We start from the raw sequence: 24,842 nt of genomic DNA, 5'->3' as shown, positions 1-24,842 counted from the left end.
AAACTGTTGTTTATTGTCAGGCCAAAACTCTACTGGGAAGACAGGGAATTCCAGGGCTAGCAGACTCCCATCAGCAAGCACCAAAAATTGTTTAGTATTGCCACCGTTTCCCATAAGATCGTAGCCATTTATTATTTACACTTATTACTAGTTGTTATAACATACTTGATAAAAGCTCTTGGCAGGCACAGTGTTTCCAGCTATTGTCACATCTGTCAGGATGGAAAAGATACATAAACTGTTTTTTCCTCTTATATTGCTGTTAAAGGGTAACAGATGAAGCTTCTTCACTCTAGACTGTTAAGCCATGCTTTATTTTGAAGAAATATGTCAACAATGGCTGGCTTGGAAAACATTATATTCTTGTCCTAAATATAGATTGCAGTAACCTTCACTAGGGCAATGTCTTTTGCAGTGGAAATTTCAAACTGTACAATAATAGTAAATGAAAATACTTGGATTTGATGTTTGCATAGTTTTTTTGCTCTAAAGGACCTGGATGACTTTTTGAACATTTTTCAAATATGAATTAATAATAAAACCCTTTATTAGGTATAGGAAATAAGAAAATTATTATTTCATTCCTGCAAAGTTGTTGTTTAAAGAATTAGAATTAATATAATTATTGGTGGCACAGAAGTGCAGAATTAAGGACAGTAAGGCAGAAACAAAAATTAACCTTTATTCAATCATCTGTACATTTCATCTCTTTAAGCTTTCTGTGCAGCAAAATGAAGCATGCAGGGTGAACTCCTGACCTTGTGGAAGCCAATAGAAGTTTGAAATTACTCTAGGGAAAGGAACCTTTTCAATTAGTTACTTGTATTTACATATCATCCATTCAGAATCAAAGCTAAATGTACATGCCTTGAGTATTATATGAGGCAGACAAGACTTGATACAGGCAAAGAGCCTTAGGTCTGATCTTGATAGACTGTTAAGGAATGAGTGAAATGTTTGTCTTCCTCCCTTAATCCTTCAAGCAGATGCACACACAAGTAACCTGAAGCATGTATTGCTGAGTGTTTGTAGAGCATGAGGGTAAACACTGCTCTTGATAGCCCAGTAGATCAGGGGAGGAGGAGTGTGGACTGGATTAATTACCCACAGGGAGAGTGGAGCCAAGCAGCGCCTCAGTGATAGCCATGTCCTAGCTCTGGAAAGTCTTCAGCCAGGGTGTTCCCCTTTGACATTTGGCTTGGACAGACTTCTGGCTGGCTTCTTCTACTTCCCCGCCCTGTCCCTGACCCCTTGCTGCAAGATGTGTCCTTATGCATTATCCAAATAAAGTCCCTGGAATAGGAGCTCTGGAACAGACCAGTTTGACTAATTCCAGCTGAAGTCTTCCTGTCTCTGTAAGAAGATTGACAACATTTGTGTATTTCTAGTAATTTATCCAAGACTATAGCCTGTGTAAGTGGATATGGCTGAGGGCAAGGAGTTAACATTCACAGGACTGAGTTGGTGAATTTTAGTTATGAGTAAAGAGGGAGAGGTAACAGTTCAGTCAAATCAGGGAGTGCTGTCTCTTTCCTGGGTGTGGCACCCAGTTTCTGTATTCCTGAGCTGCGAGCATGCAGATGGAATTTGTGCAGCATCTACCCTGGATGCTCACTATGCCTGAACACATTTAGCATTTGCACAAGGTGTAGCCTGCCATTCAGGTACTGGTGTGTAATATTCCTGGGATCAGTGAGCTCTGCACATTGTGATCAATACATTTCATGAACAATAGCCTTTTCGTTTGCTGTCCAACCTCTCCCACGCTGCGTTTTGGCAAAAAATAAGATTGCATCTGGGTTTGTATTGTGAAACTTTTCTTTGATCTTACTCAGCATGGCCACAAGTGTGTAACCACTCAAATTATGGCAATAAAGACTGCACTTTTTTGTAACTTTTAAATATGCGTTTCTGGGGCAGATACTGGTCAGAGTTCATTGAACTGCAGAGTGCCTATGCATACAATTGTATGGTCTCTTATTTTCACTGGACTATATCAAAGTGTTTATTTAGTAACCATCAGAACAACGTGTTTTTTTCTGAAAGTATTTAAGAGGTACGGTGTGGTTTGAGTCCTGTACTCTCACTCAAGTGCATTGTCTGTCTACCAACACCTATTGTTGACTTCAGAAAAATACTGTCAGATGCTACTAGCCAGGCTGGGCCGTAGCCTGCCACTGCAGTGCCTGTCAGGAATCATTAGCTACTGATCTCTTTGACTAATGGTCCAGTTGATTGTCTGATTCATGTTCAAGATCTGTAAATGAGGCAGAAGCATCTTTCCTGCTCACCAGCTGTGAAATGGCTAAACACAGCTAGATTTGCAGAAATCAAAATAAATGTATTTCCAATAAAGTTTGGCAACAATATCAAACCTAAAGCTGAAAGCAGAACTATGTTTTTGTATTTTTTAAAGTTACAGTATTATAAATCAGTGTTATCTCATGATGTGCTTGTCAGAGAAATGTATTTTACCAAAACAGTGAAATGCTGGTAGTAGCATTAATCTTGTGCTGAGTTGGATAGATGTTCTTTATTCAACATAAATTCATACTTTCAATATTTTCTCTTTTGTCCATTATCCCCAGATGTACCAGTGTTCAGCAGAGCTTCTGTGCTTTTGTCTGAGTCCTGTGTATGCTAATGGAGTGTGTGGTTTTGTTTACATATAAAAGAATTACAGATGTGACAACAATAAAAAATAAAGGGTGGGATTTTGAATGGAGGGGGGTTTTGGGGGAGGAGCTCCTGTATCTGTTTTATATTGATGGAATAAACCCTGGAGGGTCAGCCTGGCATAATGCTGAGATAACTGAGAAGGAAATCTGGGTCTGAGAGCTTACTAATATTTTTCTTGGAAAAGGAGGTAAATATGACATTCACCACTAGCTAAAGAATTAGTGTTAGAGCCATACCACAAACAGGCTCCTCTTTGTGGATTTAAGCAGAGCTTAAGACTTTATTTTTACACTGTAATTGTAGACACAACAGACTTACAAAGACACTGAAAGAGAGTTGATTTTGTGAATGGATGCTCCCACAGGAGCTATCCTGTGGTCTGTTATGTGGAAGACAAAGTTGAAGTCCACCTTGCATTTCTACCTTCCCACATCCTGCACAAAGGAGGAAAAGTGATTGAAACACACTGTTCATTTCTGTATTAGACTTTGACTTTCATGTTATTTGGGTTTTTTAAGCTAGTGTTTCCACAGACCCATAGAAGTAAAAATTTTGAGATAGTCAATGTGCTTAGTCACATTGATCCAAAAAATAATCTGTGACCAGAATCAGTGTGTTTTTTATAATTGTTATGTTGTTAAGCTTTGGTTACATTTTTATATAGAGGTAGAAAGGACTGTACATTATTCTAATCTGTTCAACCTCATATACAACAATCTTTTCCCACTAGTTGCTAGGAGTATCAAACTGTATTTGAAAGAATATGGAAATTTTATAATTTTATAATGGAGTCTAGCATGATCAAGATAAATCTATTGTAACAGCTTCCTTCCTCAGAACTGTTTGTGCATGGCTAATTCTAAAAAAACAAACAAACAAAAATATAAAGGAAAAAACAGACATTTTACCCCTTCAGTAACTCTAAATCTCTGGAAACTTTGTCTAACTTTAGAGAAGGAAACTTAGCTAACCAGTGTAATACCCAAAGTGGTTTTAATTATACATTACCAGTATAGATTCTTACATAGTCCCATTCAATATCTATTTACACATTGTTTTATATCTTTATTAATGAATAAAAGAATTAATGAATAATTACAAAGGAAATTACCAAGATGACATTTTCAAACACAATATTTGCTATAGAATACTGCAGCAGAAGCACCTTACCTTAATAAGATGGTTTTTCTTTTGTTGTCTGAATTTTTCCCATCTAGTAAAACTTCCCATTTGTGTAGGAGTTTTCAGCATTGATTATTAATTATTCCAGTTCTTCCTTGGATGTCATTTTCCCCTGCACAGAATGACCAATATGTACATATACATATATATATATATAATACCATTTTCTGGCCATGCTTCTTTCTAAAGAGAAACTTTTCATTGGGAACCTATAAATTCCATTAAATCCAAATGTTAACCCGTGTTCCCAATATTTATCCACTTCCCAAAGAACTGATAGATGACTGGCAGAACCCTGCCCATTCAATACTCTCTGCCACATGTATGTCTTTTCCTATGAGGTATTGACAGGAAGCCAGTTAGATGGATTGGTTGTTCCTATCCCATAAAAATAATCAGGAAAGTTTTCATGCTCATTTGTTGGTTTTTTATAGATTCTAGAAGGCATCACTGTGTTGATTCTGTTTGATTTTCCAGCATGTAAACTTCATAATTTTCTTGTTCTAAATGAAAATTTTAAATGTGCTGTAATTTCAAGAGACTCTGGGTGAAATCCTTAATGCTTATTTGTTTAACCATCATTTTAACCTGTTCTATCTGTTCCTCTTTTTCTATCCTGAAATGTTTCTGGCCTGGAATGTTTCTATCCTGAGTGTTGAAGGTTGGGCATACATCACAGACGAGAAGAACCTTCTTCACTTCTTTCACATAAGTGGATATTATGCAGTTGTGGCATCCAGGGATGCACAGCTCCTTTCCATCAAGCTCCTGTGTCCTTTTCTGTGTCCCCATGTGTTACCTGAAGCTGGAGGTGTAATTTGAAATACAGATATAAAGAGTACATTTTTTATGGTAATTTATCAAGATTTCCTCCCTTTCATGGAGGTGATTTAATTAATGTTATTTCCTCATTATTTAGAATGAAATATCTGATTTGTGTAGAGTAGTAGTAACCTGGGACCAAAATGAGCACTTTCCATCAATATGAGTGAGGGGCTTTATTTATTTAATTCCTTCTTTCTCGCAGCTGTTGCAGCAATGCATGAACCAACTTTTTACTTCAGCTATGCTTTGTATGATTTTTTCCTTGGGTTTATCTGTACTTTTCAGGCTTTTTGATGTTTTTAATAGAAAAAAATGTACAGTAGCCAAAGCATTAGGTTTCTAAGTAACCTTTCTGTGCCAGATAGTAATGACTGCAGGCCTGTATCCAAGCTTAATATTGTAGAGGCCAGTTTAAAGTAGGAACTGTTTCAGTCCAGCACATAACATTTGTGACACCTCCTGACATTCTAATAGCAGGTTTTCTAATATGGGCACAATTATTACAACAGATGCTGTAGGTCCCTTGAGCTAAATGCAATACCAGGAATTATTTCTCAGACACCTGTGTGTTTCTGCTACCATCCTGGATTATTAGAAGGATGTACTGCAGGCACTGTCAACATCATGTATGTATTCAGTTTAGGGAGGCTTCTGAGCTGATGTGACAACTTCCTAACTGAGGTGCCTTTGTACTCTTTCTGTCACACCTAATGCATTGATAACTCAATTGGCAGTGACCTGCAAGGATAGGATGCAACATTAGAACACTACTGATAAGAAAGTACTTGAGAGATGATAAATAGGGCAGTGCACGTTAATAAATGCTACTTTTGGTGCACACAGAGCTTGTGTAGCTAAAGAATAGAAGTCATGTCCAGGGATGCTGCTGCATGTAGAAAAACTCTTTCAAGAACTAGGAAATCTGAGTGGTAGAAACAGCAATGGAAATGGTGTCACCCACAGCATTAGCACACACAGGTTGTCTTCTCCTGAACCATGCACTTTGCCAGTGACAGGGATGTGCTCTGAGTAGAAAATGCCCAATCTTTTACCTCAGTATAAATAGGCATCCTGGGGCGTGCAGGATACTGTCATATGTCCCTGGGCATCTCCTATCCTCCTTCAGAACTGGTAAATGACATTCACTGCTCCTTTCTTGGAAATGTGCAAAAAGGATTTCCATAGAGAGTCTTTGGAGATTTCTTGTTTTCTCATGTGTGTAATAGATTGGGTCAAGCAACAAAGAGGAGGGATGAAAGAATAAGATTTAATTTTATATGCACTTTCCTGTCATCACCATTGGAAAAAAATGGATGAAAAGAAGAATTCTGCAGTATAGGTGATATCAGTGTTAAATTAAATTAAGATCATATGATTTTATGCAGCAGCTGTAAGCCTTCAGTTATGGCAGGGTTCATAATAATAGAGTAGATTCCAAGCTAATGTTAACAAGCTTCTCATGTGTGAATAATTAATCAGAAAAGTAGCAGCATTATCTACAGTACTTTAAGCCAACGTAGATTAAACATATAACCTGTAATTTATTCCATTTTGTGGCATCTGAATTGTACTAAGATAAGTTGTGACAAATTAGAGAAACAAAAATAATACTGAGTTGTATTTCAGCATATCATTCTAAAACAGTATGGATGCAAAGGAACCATTTTAAGTCATTGATTATCAGAAACTCATAAAAGCACAGGTTCTTAAAATCTTTTAAATTATGGATAAGGAAATTTATACTGCAAATTAGGGAGTACTTCTTTGGTTTTTTGCAAATTGCCAAAACACGGAGATATAATTGCAAGTTATGTTTTTTTGATTTGTAATTATTGAGTAGTTTCAAACAACTATAAATAATGATCAAAACCCTAGTCCCATCATGGCTAATTAGAGAACAGTTGTAGAAGTGAGAAAGCTTAAATTTTGTGTTCTGTGTGGGCAGAGAGATTAGGAAGGGAAGAAAAAGTGGAAATTCCTATTGGCATATTTACTGGTTTTACCTTCCTGTTTCACAGGTTTTGAACACCTCTGTAGAAATCTTCACAAGCCTTTGTGATTCTGCTGGCCTGGGCAGAGCATATGCAGCTGTAGCCAAGATCCTGGCAAGGTAGGTTAGCGCATCCTTGTCTGACTGTCAGTGCAGATTCACTCAGCTGTGAAAGACTTAAATTGTTAGAGGTCTGTCGCTTTCCATTACTGACTACTTAAATTTTAAGCAATGCCCTTTTTGCAGTAAGTGACCCTTTCATCGAAAGTTATTTTAAACTGTTACACATTTCTTAAAGTGTATGGTTCTGGTTTTTCTTTGCCTGTAACTATAACATGTCCTTTTTCTTCCACATTTTGAGGGATTTTTAAGTGTTGGGGTTTTGGTTGGTTGTTTTTTTTTGTTCATGGGGGACCTTACCTTACTGGAAAATAGAAATGCAGACCTATTTTCCAGGTTAAGAAAGAAAGAAAATCTGGAAGAATGTAGCAAGCTCCAGTAGGTGTCTCAGTGTAATGCTTTCTGAACTGTAAGTTTCCATTTATTGCACTTGCTTACTGTGTGGAGGCATTTCTGGTTTGTACATGTGTAACTAGGTACAAATTTTTTGCAGATACGATGCTTGTGTTCAATATTTTTATTTCAGCATCTGGCATTAAAATCTTCCTCCAGGTGAATTAGTTCAGGTACAAATAATTTTGACATAAAGTCGCCTAATGAAATTATCATATGAGATAGGGAAAAAAGAGATTAAAGTGAAAGTTGCTTATTCTTGACTTATCCTATGTTTGAAGACCTCAGTGCATATGATGCATGATAGAGCTTGGCATTTGTTTATGGAGAGGGAGTTGTCACCTGGTTTATTTCAGTGTGCAGAGCAAATTCTCCTCTTTGAGTCAGATCCCTTGTCTCTTGGCCTTATCCAAGCACATAGGGATCACCACAACCACAGTCTTCTTCAGCTCTCTGATGCATAATTCATGTCTACATGTATTCTGAGCATCCTAAATAAGGACATGAAAAGATACTCAAAAAGACACAGAACAGACTGAGAATACCAGGTCTCAGTTTTAAAACCATGTTAATTTCCTTTCTGTGATTTAGGCATTCTGGAATGAGGGCACATGCATTTATTTACTCAGAAGTTTGAGATTTTGAGATCTTTATGAAGTTAGTTTGCTAAACCCTTCATCTGAAAGATCATGCCAATGCAATTCTTTTCTTAAAAGCAGACCTAAAGACGGAGTGGCTAGTGATTTTCTTCTGTATCAAATCTGTATTCCACACCTTCTGGGAGCATTCTTTAGCTATCCAGGAATGGACAGTCCCACTGCTATCTAGTTGTTGCAGTTTGAAAAAGAAGGAAAATAGGAGATGAGGAGCAGTGGGAGCAGATACTAAGAGCAGTAAGACTCCTCAGTTTAGTATTTAAGGAATTCTCCTGGAAGAGGAATATTCTGATTAATTTAGGTGAAGGAGTAGTTCAGTCTCATGTGTAGGATCGGGGATTTATTCTACTGAAGAATAGATTAGGGAATAGATTGAGTCTTCTTGCTGAAGATCCAACCATAAACCCTTTCTCTGAAAAATGGCTGTTGTTTTACTTCTTATAAAACCCATCTGGTAGTTTTGCCATGAGAGCATTTAATTAAATTAAACACCTTACGTATATACCTGCTCTGAAGAGCTTTGGGTGTGTGATAGGCATTAACTGTTCAACGCTGTCAAATGTCATGACAGTTCTCAGCAGCTTTTAGTTGTTTGAGAAACTTATATGTGGAAAAGTCTGGGCACCCATGAATCATAGAGTGATAGAATCATAAAATAGTTTGGGTTGGAAGTGATCTTTACAGGTCAGCTTGGCCACCCCCTGCAGTGAGTAGGGACATCTTCAACTAGATCAAGTTGCTCTAAGCCCCATCCTGGCTGGTCTTGAATATTTCCAGGGATGGGGCACCAACCACCTCTCTGGAGAACATGTTCCCGTGTTTTGCCACTCTCATTGTAAAACATTTCTTCCATACATCTGATCTAAATCAACCCTCATTCAGTTTAGAGCCCTTGCCCCTTGTCCTGTTGCAGCTGGCCCAACTTTCGCTCAACAATTTGTCTCTGTCTTTATTATAAGCTCACATTAGAGCTATAAGGTCTCCCTGGCGACTTCCCCAGGCTGTACAACCCCAACTCTCTCAGCCTGTCTTCATAGGAGGTGCTCCAGCCCTCTGAGCATCTTGGTGGCCTCCTCTGCATCCACTCCAATAGGTCCACATCCATCCTGTGCTGAGGATGCCAGAGCTGGACACAGAACACTTTGGATAAATGTACCAATAATTACTGCTGGTGACAAAACCCCCATATTCAGCTTGTTCAATTTTCCTTTACTTGTATTGTTACCTGATCTAGGCTAGATTAGTGTAAATAATTTTAAATTTGATGAATAACATCTTCACAGAAAGATGACTGTTTCCCAAAAATAATGCATTTCAACCATAATATCTGCGAGAATTTGCACTTATTTCCTTGTGACAGATTGGAGAAAGTGCCTGAGCCCTCCTGAATGGCTCAGAACCTTTCTATGGCTTTGGAATATTTTGTGAAATCTTTGCTGCAGATGTTTCCAGAGACTATGGGAAACTGAAAATCTTTATCATGTGCATTTAGTCATGTCATTTTCCAGGGGAAAGAATCTGACATAATAGCATCATGTTCTTGACTTATTCTGCCAGTGTCCACCATGGTAATGACTTCTTGTGGACACATGATTTATACATCCAATTCCATCACATGAGCAATCCTATAAAAGGTGCATATTTTCATAAAAGTCTAATAGGGGTAAAAATCTCATAGGGCATTTTAGCATGAAACTGGAAAATGAGTTGCTGTAGATGTGTAATCTCTTCTGCTGAAGTCATCGTAACTGTTCTGTGGTATCATGAATGACTATATCTTTAGGAAATTGCATTTTATGCATTTAGGAAGGTGATGTCTAAGGAGATAGAAAGTGTATGGCTGTATAAAATAACATGTAGATTTTTGAAGGAACTATAAAATATTAGCCCTTTGAGTAGGAAAGACCTGTTTATCATGTTATCAGGTCTTGTGCAGGATAAAGTGTTTCAGTAATACTTCTAGCATACTTTAAGTATCTCAAGCTGTAGTGCTTTTATAAGTACTTCCTTTGAAAAATTGTTAAACTGTTCCAACTGATTTCTGGCTGGCATAAGTGAAGTCCTAACAGTGAGAAATATCTTACTGATATGTATCAAATTGATTCCTGTTTTCCTCAAAGAGGTTATATGCCCTAGCAATTTTCATATTTTCTATATGTGGAACAGAAGTTTTGATGTGAAAAATAAAAAATGGCCAAAAATACATCAAAACATTTCTATTAATTCATGAAATTAAGAAAACCTTTTTACATTTTCTCCTGTCACTGATTCCATTTGCTTTATTACTTTCAGCCTCTAGCCCACAAACTTGGTGGTACAATCAACAAACCCCTTAGTGGCTGTTTCATCTCTGCTCTATTTGATTTCTCCACTCTGAGTAAATGATTAAGTTTTCATGCATTGGTTCAACCAAAATCTATGTTCACTCAACCACATCCTTTATTGATTACTTCTACTGCAAACAGTAGGCCAAGTGTGATATACATAATTGGACAGTTGTCAGGGGATGTGGGTGTTAACAGTCCTGTTTTCCCAATTGGAAACTGAAATCACCTTGATACACAAATATTCTGCACTGTTTCATTCTCATTCCTTGGACCAAGGAGTCCTTTTCCTCAGAATATATGTTTTTAACTCTCAAAGGTCTGGTTGAATGGATTTAATGATTATACCATATAATATGCTCTTCAAGTTGCACCTGTGCACTGCATATAGAAAACTGGAAAAACTGGAATTAATATTTGTCTAACACTTTAACCTTGTCCTTTAACTTATATAAATCATATGCTATATTTCTTTAGGGAAGCATTTGATTTTCTTTTCTTTGGAAAAAAAAAACAGGTTAAAAAATATGTGCTTCTAAATCTAAAATTTAGAAGCCTTTTGACATTTGGTAGATGTTTACAGTCCGGTATGTTTTATGTTCTCATGGTAATAAAATACTTAGGAAAGTTTAGTAAACCTAAGTCTGCTAATTGACCTCTAAGCTTTACAGTAGCATATACTTGACCATTTCAAGAATGTTAGTTTGTAGTGATTCAGCATCCTTTTGTAGTAATCTTACCCCTCTTAGTCACAAACAGATAATCACTGCAATATTTTAAATTTGTAGCTAAGCTTTGCTATGTTTCCTGTTTCATGGCAGGCTGTTGTAATTACTCCAACAGTATAAAAGAGAGAAATTCAGAGTTCTGCCAGATTTTGAAAGCACATATCCCTAATATAGTTTACAATAAAAACTGTATTGTAAATAAATGCCAGGCCATCATTTGCTGCCGGAATATAACTTGAAGGTAGTTTAAGATGGTGAGAAAATAAATCACAGTTCTTTATTGCTTACAGAAACTCCTATTTTTGTGCGTTTCTTAATTAAGAGTGGATTTTCTGTTTTGGTGCCTTGACATGTAGCATGCTACACTCCTACATTAGTGACTCAAGTTCATGGCTAATATTGAGGTCAGCTGGAATAACACTCCAGCCTTAAAGGGAAGAAGAGCACCAAGCCTTATTCACAGGCAAGCTCAGATGTCTGTCTTATATCTTGCAATCACACTGCTGAGGTCTTATATTGTTAATATGACCGGCTTTATTAAAAAAAAAAAAAAAGGAAATCTGCAAATGTTATTGTCAAAGTATGTTAGCCAATTTTCAAGTTAGATGCGGCTGTGACCTCAGGTTGCTCTGAGCTCCCTGGGATTTGGGGGTGGCACCCGCAATCCATGGTTTATAGGTTTGCCTGTGTGACTTTGGCCACCTTTGATCCAGCCAGCCAAAGGGCAGTGCTGTGTTCAGGGAAAGGCTGTCAGCCCAGAACTGAGATACAGCACTGTTATGGAGCTGCTGCTGCACCACCAGGTTCTAGAGCAGCTCTGGATGACAGAAAGTCTTACTGGAAAAAACACCTTCATACCTCTATCCCCTATTTTGTCAGGATGTGAGGTCCAGCTGAATTGAAGATATTATCAGCAGCTCAGTAGAAAGAAAAAATAAAATAATCGAAAGTCCAAAAGCCCTCTTAAATCATCCTCCTGTGTTTTTATTCATGGCCTTAAAATATGGCACAGTATTCTGAAAGAAGGTTTTGTTCTATTTTGCTGAAAGGATCCAGTTTTGCCCTCAGACATTCTGTGTGAAGTAGTCTCACTGGGCTCAGCACAGGTAGTGCTGGAGGCCATTTGGAAATAAAATCCAGTCATGGATGAGTCATCACAAAGTAAAGTTGCTTCTGAACAAGGGGGCAGATCTTCAGCATTTGAAGAAGCCATCTGAGTAAATATTTCATTTTGTCCCTGTCCTTTGCTTCAGTCAGGGAAAATCAAGTGAGGCTGTGAAGTACTTGGGAGAGTTTATGAAGGATGCTGAGAGTGCTCATCTAAGCCAAAGCCTGGTAGATGCAAATGTCCTACTTGGAAAAGTTCACAATGAAAGAGTAAGTACTGTTTGTAGTAATGATTTCAAACAACTTGATTGGCTTCTTGGTAAAATCTGGTTTTGCCTAGGACATGACACAGGAGGATTTGATCCAGGTGTTGCATCTTGCAGGAGCTACCCAAGGAGAAGTCACTGTGTGACTAAATGAAATGTGCCTTAATTTTCTGAGAAAGGTGAAAATTTCACATCATATTTAACACACAGAGTTTTGTTCTAAAATAGATGAATAAAAACCTCCAAATTCAGATCAGGACAAACTTTACATGTTGTGAAAAATCCTCATCCAGATCACCACTGGGGCCATATATGCCTATAAAGAGTCATCAGTTAATGCAAATGAAATTTTATTGCACTGTACATGAATGTATACTGCATTGCATACTAATGGGCTGTTTATAATCTTAGCTACATTTCTTCTCTACATTCTCTCAGCCAAATTTATGAAATGGATTCCAGCAGCAAGTAGTTTGTCAAAGGTCTGTTAGCAGTGGAAGGACTTTCTCTTGTCTCCGCTTGCACTGCAGTGACACTTGGGTTTTGAAATCAAAAGGGTTAAAGACATTGCTGAAAAAGTCAAAGATTCATGCTTTAACACCTATTTTAGAACTGAATTGTTACAAAAAAATTATTTAGATACAATAAGTAATAAAAATAATTTGTTCTGTGTGCTGGCTAATACGTAACTTAGGAAACAATTCCACTACAAATAAAATAAAACTAGAAATACCCTTTCTATCTTCTGTTGCATATTTTTTGTCATCAGTTCTGTGTGTAATATATTGAACAGAGTACTTTCCTCTTTTCACTTACACTATCCCTAAATAACCCTTTTTTTGTTTCCTAGGTTCCTCTTACAGAGGACTCCCACTACCAAAATTGCTGTCCTGTTTGTCCTGTTTTTATTTCATAAGCAGTAGAATTTTTTTTTACTCTATAATCTCTAAGTTAGCCTGAGAATGTTTTGTTTACATGTGTTCTTAATATAAATGCTGAGTTTCCCATTGAAAACTAAGTATTAAGGTCTTTGACAACTTGATGATGTAACTCTAAAATGGGTCTGAAACTTAGAAGAAGGGTCATATGACACTGTGCTGAATTATTCTCCTCCAAATCTGAAAAATAATCAAATTCTGTTTAACTACTTCTGAATTTCATTCTTTCTTCCACCATTGCTAATAATCAAATCAATAAAACTGCTATTTTAATTACTCTCTATTTGATTATTCTTCGAATTCTCTTTCTCAGTTCAGAATTTTCTGCCTTGAGCTGAGGCGGTGGTGTAGAAGGGCACAAGTGCAGTAACTTAATCATATTAATGTATATAAAATATTTAGTTTAACCATAAATTTAAAAATCATGAAGTTTGCAATTTCCTGTTTTCTATATATTTTTTTGCAAGGTTAACAGTGTTTACCAAAACTGAGTGTGAATTAACATTTCTTCTTTTGGATCACTGCCTGCTGGTGTCAGCTGTCATCACCAGTATTCTCTTAAGTCATTATTAGGGTCTTTTTATTCAACTCTGTACATCTCCCAGTGATAAAATTTGCAGAATTACCATCATCAAATTAAATATATTTCTGTTTATAGCCAGATCTATCCATGGGGACCTTTAGTAAACCTGCAATATAACTCTTCCTGTTCTTCCAAACACAAATCACTTTGACCAAATTCACTTTGCTCTGTCCGTACTGTTGCTGTATCTTTCCAGTTCTCTCATCTCACTATTCCCTCACCAGCACCGTCTTTCTTCAATGCTGTACACACAGTTTACTTTCTAGTCGCAATTGTTTTACCCAGATGTTTCTTGTTTCCTAACATGCCTGGGTTTGTGTTATGCAGGAGTAGTAGGTCTCATTTCCCCGAGTTCAATAAGCAGGTTGCTTACTTAATATGTACACTCTGAAGTTTGCATGATAATTCTGTCATTTCTCATTTCACTTTTTCTGAGTTTCTTAGTCTGATTTGCTACATTCCTCTCACTAATTGCATCACTTAACCTGCTATAGTTCTCATGAGTATGGTAAGTAGGTGTTTCTGCTTTTTATTATATTACAGCTTATCATTCTTTATTCATTGCCGTGTCCTCATAGGCCTAATTCTGCTCTTCTGCTGTATTAAACAAAGCTGAAAGACTACCAGAATTGCTATTACTCCTTTTTATCCTTTTTTAATTATAAGGACATTTTAGCAGTTATAGGAGTTTTCATCCCAAAAAGTGGTGTCAAGTGAAACAGGTACCAGTTTGAGTCTCACCTCCCAGTCTTCATACAGAAGAGAATTTCATTCTTATTAAATCAAGGTGAGAGTGAAAGGATAAAACAGCTCTGAAAATGTTTTCAGTCAAGAAGTTTCTGCCATCAGAGCAGCAGAATTCCATGCCAATGGTAGGATGGAGAGATAAATGATTTGAGTTTTCAGTTCAGCAACAGTTGGGCTACATTTCTCCTACTTTTTCTCTTTTGTGATTAGGAATATCCCTAGTGTTTGTATACCCCTTTCTTCCCCTATAAATGAGTAAGTTTAAATTTCTGTTCTTTTCTGTGCTTTAAGTTTATCCTCCTTTTTTTCCATTTTTAGGAATTATTTTTTAAGATTTAATACTACCAAAAATTAGGACCTTTTCTTCCACAGATATGTTGAATGCAGGGAAAAAATAATTTCTAAACAACCTTGGCTGCAATCTGTATTAATACTTAGTGTTGATATACTTGGATTTGTATGCTCAAAATGCTACAGAAATAACCAAAAAGCTATTCCATTCAAATGTATGGGCAGTGTTATCTGGATTTTAGAGGTGAGAAAACAGCAAGGGAGAGTGATTTCCCTGATGCCCTGCCACGAGTCACTCCGTGGGCTGCCACATCTCTGAGGTGGCAGAGGAGCAGGCTGTGATGTCAAAATAAAATACAGGTGACTACAAGTAGCTTTTAACATAATTTTCTTTTTTTTCTCTCTTCTTTACTAGGGGAACTATAACGAAGCTCTGGAATATTTCAGTCAGGCCTCTGAGGCAGCAAAAGCTTTGAACAATTTGCCCTTGGTGGCTGAAACAGAGAGTTACTGTGGCATTGCCAAGGCTCATCAGCTGATGGTGCCGTTCAACAGCCACGTAGCAGCAGCAGCCGATCCCCTCAGCCTGCAGTGCCTGCTGGCATGGAAGCAAAACAGAAGTGACATGTGCACTGACCCTCTTCCAGCCGGTAAGGCAGTGCTTATGAAACACATTAGTGCTGCATTGTCCTCAACACTTAAGTCATTTTTCTTGTAGAGTTTTATTAAATTATTTCCCGGGTTTAATCCTTGTACAGAACGGAGGTTGGGCTTTACTTCTTTTTGCGCTTGTTTTAGAGGCTGAATTAAACAGGTTAAAATACAATATAACTATTAAACAAGTTAAAATGCAATATAACTGGGAGAAATGGATACTAGTAGTTGCTCTGGGTGGTAACTTGCATTTTTTCAGTGCTGTTTGCCATAACGCCACAGTTACGTGTTTTAGTCAAAACATAATTGTATTAATCTTTAAAGAAAATAATAATAATCTCCATTTGCAGTACGCTTTTCAAGTGCATCCAAAAATAAGATCCCTGTTACTAAAAGTGAGAAGTAATTTCTGCTTGACATAGTTCTGAATCCAGAAAAACACACTGCTTTATTTTTGGTATCCTTGTACTTCACATTAGAGAGAAAGGGAAAAAATAAAAGCAAGTCTGCTTACTTTACTATGTTTCCTTATCTCAGAAAGAGCAGAGGGGGACTTGGTGTGGAGTAGCCCTCTTTCTTCATGGGTTAAATTTTCTTTGCTCTTTTCCCCTTGTACAATACATTAATACAAGACAACTGAATTATGCATTATCTCCAAGTACTGATAGTAGTAAACTGTATTGTACTGAGGAAGGGGGAGGTAAATGTCTACTCTACCTTAAAACTTCCTGCTCTGCATTGCTGTGAAAAGTGTGAATCTGGACTGCAGTGGAAATAAATGACAACTGGGGCAGTCACAATATGGTGCTTCGGGGTTACTTTATTATTCCCTCAATTATCCTACTCCTAAAGACAAAGAACTGCCTGACTGCTGCTTTCTTGTGTATCTTACCCTCTCACAGAAGTGGAAAATTAAGTATAACTTCAGTGGTGAATTTTGTATATACAATAAGTGGTAATTGAAGATATTAGCGATTTACCAAGAGCCAGGATGCCAGAGGCAACACTGGGAGCAACTGAGAATTATGGAACAAGGGCATTCATTTGGAGGCTGAAGAGATAAATTAGACAGCATTCTGTTTAAAGTTCTAGTGATGGTAACACTTCTTCAATGGCTATACATATCTATATTTGTGATTTGTGTCTCAATAAGTGAACATCTAGCACACTGACAGATTTTGTTGACTGTCAGAGTTATTAGGGTGTATGTCTCCTCTCTAGACCTGTAGTGCAAATGCCAAGAATTCCGACAGAGATGGACAGAAAAATAATTCATAATAGAATTTTATATACGTTTCATATAAGGATTGCTAACTGTAGCTGATAAAAATAGGAGGCAAACAAAAATCAACAATGGCAACAGCAAAAAAAAAAAAACCACAGGAACCTCAAAGACATAGAATGAACTTTGTATCTCCAATATGAGTTTTAGTTCTTGCACCTAAAGGGGTTTTCTGTTCAACTTTTATACATGGCTTTTCCCAGTCAATTGTGAAACTCATTTATATCCTGAAATTATATGTGCCCCTTTAAGCTCAAGAATCCTGCTCCTCTTTAACAGTACTTCAGGGATAAACAGAGTATGATTAGAAAAGCCCTTTATGTCCTGGCAAGCGTGGTACCACAAACAAGTTTTGCCTGCTGAGATTCTCTTCCTTCTGTATTTCTGCCTAGTTTACCCTCTGTTACTTTCAGTATTGCAGTTTTCATTTCAGTTCCAGTTCACTCCAGGAACCCTGTGGCTACTGCATATTTAGCAGCTCTTCCAGTTCAATATCATTCTTCTCATTAGTGCTCCAAGCTTACTCTCATGATACCCAGATTACATCCAGGAAAACATAGTGTCACACTGTCAGCACAGTCTGTAACATTTCTCATGTTTCGTGTGCCAAATCTCTCGTTAGTACTGGCATTACATTTTTAATATCTTTGTCTGGCAAAACATGACCTGGCACCAATTCAAGATTAGAATTTGCTGGCTTTGAGTTTCAGGTACAGCCTTTATTCTACCTTCCAGGAGAATGTCTGTGCATCCTATGATGAACTCATCACTTAGGAAATTCCTGCTGTGATAATAGAGCAGTATTTCTAGCTCTTTCAAACAGCTCAGTGTTGATAATCTACTAGATTTTTCTCAGTCTTTTTGAGGATAGAACAGAGAAAGACAAGATACAATGGTAGTTCTTAATCCGCAGGGAAATTTTATGAAAGGGAGAAGAAAGGCAGTAAATTTTTATTTCTAATTCTTCTGACTGAAAAATTTTTCTATGTCAAAAAATAAGAGTAGTTTCTGTATTCATAGGCAAAAGAAATACTTAAGCTAGTGGGGGAACAATTACATTTAAATTCAAGTACTGCCATATTACCTTATGTCTTTCAACCAAAACTTATTTTATAAATCAATCATTTCAATAACCAGGCAGGAAAAACCATTAATTACTCTATTTATCTCAACATTTATTAATAAAATAGGTGTTTTGACCAGAGTTGTCATGGACAAAAGGGATGGGATTTTCAGAAGACAATGTTTAAAAATGCAAAGGAGAATGTGTTTCTATCTGCTGTCTTTGACTCAGTCACCTGACTTCACTTCAGGAGAGTTATTTATATCATTGTGAGATGCCACTGCAACAACAAATATGGTTTTATTGTTCTTTTTATGTTTAGTAAAATGGATAAAAAACATTATCAGCAGAATCAGTAGGCAAAAAGGATTGTGACTCCACATAAAATCCTAAAAAGGAGCCTACAGCCTAACATTTTCTGATGAGAAAACATTGCACAGGTCTTTCAATAAATAATCACCTGACTTGCTGCCTTCTAGAGGAAAGAAGAATAATTAAAGGTGCTGAAGGCAGGAAATTCTGGAATCAGATTTTGCATGTTGATTACATGCAATGCTGACCAGAAATTATTTTCTGTAAGTCTGGCAGCTCTCAGTCCAGGTTTTTGTGTCTGGCAGGGGTGTGCCTCAGCAAGAGCCCTTGTGTGCTTGAAATCATCTGAACACTTTAAAGAGTAGACTTGAAATGCATTGTTTTCCCCATCCTACAAAGTCTTCCATTGGTTTCTTGAGAAATAGTATGTGCTTTTGACAACAATTTAGATTTACATTCCTTGACTTTGGAGAACTTGGCAAAATTGACACATTTTACCATAGATTTCCAGCCTTTATTTTGTTGGAGTTTTTTAATGATACCTTTAAATACTGCATATTGTCATCAATTCTGAAGTCTTATGATCAATGGAATTATCTGGTACTGTCAACTCCAGCATGATCAGGACTATTTCTAGTATTCCACACCTGAGCAGCCTTCAATATAATTTAAAATGCATGCACCAGCTAAGCCTATAGCTTGGAAAATACAATCAAATGAGCTTTTGTTCTTACTCCCAGATATGTAGTCCCTCAATATTCTTTCTCCAGCCTCCTTTCATGGATGTAAGGAATGGTACATTCCATAGTGTGACTGTGTTCTTTTGTGTTGTGTAAGAAATTATATTTTCATCCTACTGATTCATATTTTTGAAAGCTCTTTAAGATGTTTTATAGTCATTTTTCTGTAAAAGATGGGGCTAGCACAAAATTTCTAATGTTTTGGAGAACAGCAATCTGACCAGGTGCATTTTAGATTGAACGTGTGTGTACCTTTGTCATTCATTAATAAAAGGATTATCCATAAAGGATGGCAGAGTCAGAAGTGAGATGTGAGATCAAGGATTATGCTAAACAAATTCAGTTAACATTTTTCTACTGTAACTTACCAGAGCTCTGTAATTTATGGGTCATTTTGGTAATTGTGTCCAACAGCAGAACAGACTGCTTCATAATGTGATAAACTGCTTTTTTTTTTACTGTCTCTTTTGCCTAAAGTACACTAATTCCAGGAAAACTTCTAATGTTGTCTCTTCCCTCTCATCTGTGTGCACTGTGTGCTCATCTGGAGATAGGGAGAAACTGAAAGGATTTTAGAGACAGATTTTGGGGTTTCTCAAAAAATGCAATTGAACATGAAGTGAGGGAATTATGCACACTATTGTTCATCATATGTAGTGTGTATATAATTACAGACATTATTGCTCACACTGGCAAATAAGAACTATGACTTTGAATTATATAAAGGAGGTGTGTGACCAAGTACAGACTCCAAGGCTGTCCCTGTGCCAGAGGCACAAAGGCTCACTTCGTAATAAGCCCGTTTTGAACGTAGTTCAAATGTACCAGTCCCCTACTGAAATTCACAGGATGGCTTCTGTACCTTTTTATGGGGTTTCTCAAACAGAATCATTTTCTCCCTTCTGGAAAAATACTGTAGCTAAAAAATCTGAAATATATGCATTTAGGAAAATTATTAGGAAAATGAAAGTTGAGAGGTGATTCTTTTTTCTTTAAAATGTGGTAAACTTGTGCTTCCTCTTCTTTATTCACATCACCTAGCACTCATCGCTTTCTAAATTTTAACTTGTCTCACCTTTAGCTTTTAAAAATATCAGTCATTTTTTTATATTAATGCAATATATACTCTTAAAATGTTCTTAACTAAGTCTTAATGCAGCCTTAACTGTGTTGAAATAGACCATGCTTGTGTATAGATGTGTATGGCTCAGAACAGGTGTGTTTCTGAAAATCAGCTTAAGTGGTTCATATATGTTATATTATTTATTATTAGTTGGGATTTGTTTTTTTAAGTATGTGTTAAGTGTGCTTAGAGATACACTGAAATTTTTAGCAAGTGAGATTAATTACTGCTTGGACTACAGAAAGACTCAAGTGTGAAGAGAAGAGCTGAGGGTGAGAGGGAGGGTTTTCAGCACATTGTGGTCAGTGGCTGGGTGCACCAGATTCTCAGTGAAGAGCCAGAGAACACAGTATAAACATCTGTGTCAGTTTTGCCAGAGTTGCAGTAGCTTGCTCTATTTTCTGTTGGTGGCTGAAGTTTGTCTGAAAAGAGGGGAGTGCTGATATTCAGTGTTCTCATGCTTTGTACAAATGCAGTATCCAGGAGGGTTCACAGTGATTTCTTTTAAATACCAATGTAAATAATTGGGAATTCCCTACAGGATCAGATCTAGGTCAGGTGTGTGGATTGCCTGTACCATATTTAAGAGGAGGGTTCATGGAACATTTTTGTGTTTAACCATGGATTAATGTTTCTTCATAGTTTTTGCTGAGAGCTGGCAAGCTGGCAGTTTTTTATGACTAAGTGGTGTTATAGGTTCAAAAAAATCCCTATCACCCTGACTATGATTGTGAGTGTTCTTGTCATCAATAGTTATATAAAAACATTTTACCCAGAGGAGAATTTGGATCTTATCTAGGCTTTTTGCCATCTGATGTTTCATTTGGAACCATCCAAATCTTGCCACACATTTCCTTTAGACACATCCTGTGCTAAATATTGTTGGCATCCAGCTGTGTTTTCTCATACAAGCTCCCTAGATCAGCAGAAAATGGTTTCCTAAATAAGGTGAATTGTTCTTTCTTGTGGAAAAAAAAAGTTGGAAGTGATGTTCAAACTGCAGTATATTGTCAGACCCTTTAGTGTAGCTTTATGCACTGAACTAGCATAGTTTTGTGCACTGCACTGTCAGTTCTTCTACATAAGTGCAGTTCCTTTCCAGTTTAAAAAGCAAAAATTCTCAGGGTAGAAGTTCTGTGCTGCTTGATTTTATAGAATGGTGCGAAAGAAATTGAATCTCTTGCCCAGCCTTGTTAGGCCACTTCTGGAGAAATCTTTGATTTGAGGCACCTAGAAGTTTTTGGTTTGACTGCAGCATTGATGAAGAGTCACAAAGCAAAACAGCTGGCAGGAGTTGTGATCTGGCAGTGCCCTGATGGTGGCAGGGCCAAAGTAGGAACAGCCAGTTGGAAAACTTCTGAAGTGGCCCTAGGGCCTCTCCGTGTGCCCATCCTTTCCTTTTCTTTGCTGCATACATGAGCAGAGGTGTATCTAGTGGGTTTATGCTCAAAAAGGAGAATGGATCCTCATAAAGAGCCAAAGATAAGATTTTTGTGGGTTTGTTTAATATTGAGATGGTTGCCGTCATTGGACTTTGTAAAGAATCTTTTATTGTTGCTGTCTGCAAACATGCCAACCAGTCTAGACCTCAGGCCAACGTGAAAACAGCTCTCTGCTGCAAACCCATCCTTACCCAAAGCTCCCCAACACTCTTTGGACACAGAAAATCAAAGCCAAGACACAGAAACTGTGTTCAGTGCATGTGTTCTGTAACAGAGCCCTTAGGTCATCTCAGGAGTCACAGGCAGTGTATCAAACAGCTTCCTTCTCCTGGGTTTCCCAAGCCAGCTTTCTTTTCTGCATCCTTGAGAGGTTTTTTCTGAGATCCTTTTCCCTGCCTAGGTACATTCTTTTATATTCCTATTATAACTAACAAATTACTGGTTTTATTAAGACTCTGTGGTCTGAAGATAGTCAAGATTTAAATGATTTACGTTTATAATAAGCCAATCTATTTTGAAAAGTGAAGTGTTGTACTTCCACAGTTTTATGTATTAATGAAACCATGTTTCTTTCACCCAAAAATCCATATCTCTTTATTCTTTTCTGTAATCACCAGAGATATTTTGTGATTTTTTTGAAATGTTTTTGAAACATTTATTATGTTTTTGTTTCTCTTCATTCCTTGTCTGTTCTCTTGCGTTTTCTTTCCTTTCCTTCACCTTTATACTGAAAATTATTCTTTGTCCTTTTTTGGCTTTACACCTTCATTCCAAATTCCAATTTTGTGTATGTTTATGCCAATGTTTAAGGAGTATAAGTCAGTTACCTCTATACCCAGTAGCTGGCATCTCAACTTACATCTTCTTAGGTATGTCTTTTGTGCTTTTGTTTGTGATTTGGGGAGTTTTTTCAGTGTTTTCCTACTGTTTCCACACTGTTCTTCGTGCTCAGTGTTTTTATTACATTGGGATCAGAGTGGAGTGGAATCACACTTCCTATTCAGTATCTTGACAAGTTGGTTTATAGAAAATTGTGAAGTATCAAAATGGCTTTTAAATAGATCTTAATCACCTGTGGGAATGGATTGATGAAGTTTAAGTATATAACTGGGTGATTAATTAGCTTGAAGATCCAAATGCATGCTTAAGTAGATGACCATGCCTCCAGGCTCATCCACTTGTTCCTACTCACTCAGTTAAGCATTCAATATTATCTACAATACAGAATATTCCCATGGAAGGCCTGATACAGATCTTGCCATAGAGCCAAGTATTTTTCATGGTGTGTCATACAGGTGTATCATTTTGAGCATGGAGCTACTATCCTACAATTTTGACATTAATAAGTATTCAACAGAGTAATTGATATGGAGAGGGTGATTTGAAATGGTTCTTGTTCAAAGTTTTTTTGTATTTTTTCCATGTTTGCTACAGTGGTTTAATACAGTTCCTTTTTCTTAAAATTCTGCATATTTTCAATTTTGGGGATGTTGAGCTGCTATGGATATTAGTCAAACATAATGTAGCTGGTGTCAGCTCCTGTGGGGAATTAATCTTCCACAGCAGATTTTGAAATGGAACTGCAAGTGCCCAACACCCCTCAATCAGTAAACCTTGTGTTTATTTATCTGCTAATGCAAATGTATATGAAAGCCAACACTCAAGCCAACACTTTCTTGTGAAAGTGGGTTTCACTCTCTGGTATTTATAGGTCACATGAACAGAGACTGGAGCTGCCTCACTGGGTCTGTGCATCCCAACTGGGCATCTGCTAGCACTGTGCATTTCCATCACTGCTGATAGAAAAGCTGAGAAGTGGAGGATGCTTGTGCTCTAGAGTAATCTCTCTCAGCTCATGTTGGGCATACAAGGAATTTGATGAGTAGGAACCTCAGGCCATACCCAGGTGTCAAGGAAAACCAGCTTTAGGAACCAGGAGGGGAGAGGGACATGTGCTGCACAGAATACACTGACTTCTTATCCTGGGTGCAGCACTTGCAGCCCTCTGTTTACCTCACACTTCAGGCTCCTGCTGGAAAATGTCACTTCAGGGTTTTATAGTGCCAAGTTCTGTGACTCCAGGACCTTTCAACCTGCCAAACAGTGCCTTGAAACATGAAATTCTCCAAGACTGAGCTTGTTCTCACTGAACCCTTAGCTCAGCTCTGAGAATAGTATTAAATCAAATTAAATTTCATTTGGTTGATATTCATACAAGTACACACATACTTATGCTGCAGTAAGAAGAGAATTGAGATGAAACATTGACGATTTCAAGCATTAAGAAATCAACTATATATTGAAGGATAACTGGATTTCTGTTCTTGTAATCTCTTATAGATCTTGAAAAGGCTCATTGTTCATACAAAAATAATACTTCAGTTGCTGTATTAAAAGTGTCAGTAATGACTGCAACAAGTTAACTGTGGTTATCAAAAGCAGATAGCTCAGACTAATGACACAGAATTTTATTTAAATACATTTAATTTTGGTTTAGTTCAAAATAAAATATTTCTTTCTCTCATATACTTTGATAATTTTTAAATTATTGTAGTGCAATCCTTTTGCCATTTGGAAGATGGATGTGCATTTGGAGTACATGAACATATACATGTGTACCTATGGAGAGAGAAGCTGTATGGCAAAGAGAGAGAGTGTTGCTTATCTGTTAAAAATTGTGGACCAAATACTGCTTTTTTATGCCCACAAAATATTACTGTTTTGAGGAGGGTGGCACAATTGTAACTAAAACTAACTGATTTTGCCTCTTTGAACTGCATTATCAAAAACTTCAGGACAAGCAGAGGTTCAAATAATTGGAGGAGTTGCTAGGTATGAAGAACATAACCTAAATAAGAAGGAGGTTCTGACTGAGGCTGTTCTAATAACTGGATTTTATTGCATTATATTTTGTATTTCTAAAGAATATTTTTGCTGGGAAATGCTGAAAAATGTGTTGCTCGCTAATCTATACTACTATAAGTTGTAGTATATTTAAGGAATGATCATACAACTAAAATGTGGAAGATGCAGGAGGAGTCCTAATACGTCGTAGGAAAATATGGGGTTAAAGTGGACTATATTTTAAGCAGTGTTCAGTTGACTTGCTGTGTGGGGAGAGACTGAGCAGTCCTGGCTAATGACTTGTAGGTACTGAATCCTCAGGTCTCTCAGGTGGTTTCACTCGACCAGTTTCAGCAGGATGATGAAAAGGTTGAGATAAAATAAACTGACAGTTGCTACTCATCGCAGGCAGCAAGCTGTACCCTGGCAGATGAGACCCTGGGAGCCCTCTTTTTTAAACAAAGGCTTTCACTGCAGTGAGCAATGAACTCCACACAAAAAAGGAAAAGGAGAGAGAGATTGGCAGCTGGTGACCGACAGGAGGAGGGAAGGG

General features: G+C 37.2%; 1 protein-coding gene across 1 annotated transcript in view; it reads left to right on the top strand.

Annotated features, from left to right (window-relative positions):
* TTC29 (tetratricopeptide repeat domain 29) overlaps window positions 1-24,842 on the top strand; it is a 114,452-nt gene that overhangs the window by 55,600 nt on the left and 34,010 nt on the right. The window contains exons 8-10 of the mRNA XM_030948399.1: window positions 6,705-6,796; window positions 12,151-12,274; window positions 15,245-15,479. Coding sequence (XP_030804259.1) covers window positions 6,705-6,796; window positions 12,151-12,274; window positions 15,245-15,479 — 451 coding nt within the window. The remainder of the gene's footprint in view (window positions 1-6,704; window positions 6,797-12,150; window positions 12,275-15,244; window positions 15,480-24,842) is intronic.

Source organism: Camarhynchus parvulus, chromosome 4 (genome assembly GCF_901933205.1).
Source record: "Camarhynchus parvulus chromosome 4, STF_HiC, whole genome shotgun sequence".
Classification (NCBI taxonomy): Eukaryota; Metazoa; Chordata; class Aves; order Passeriformes; family Thraupidae; genus Camarhynchus; species Camarhynchus parvulus.
Note: the sequence above shows the minus strand (reverse complement) of the source record. Positions and strands in the feature narration are given on the sequence as shown.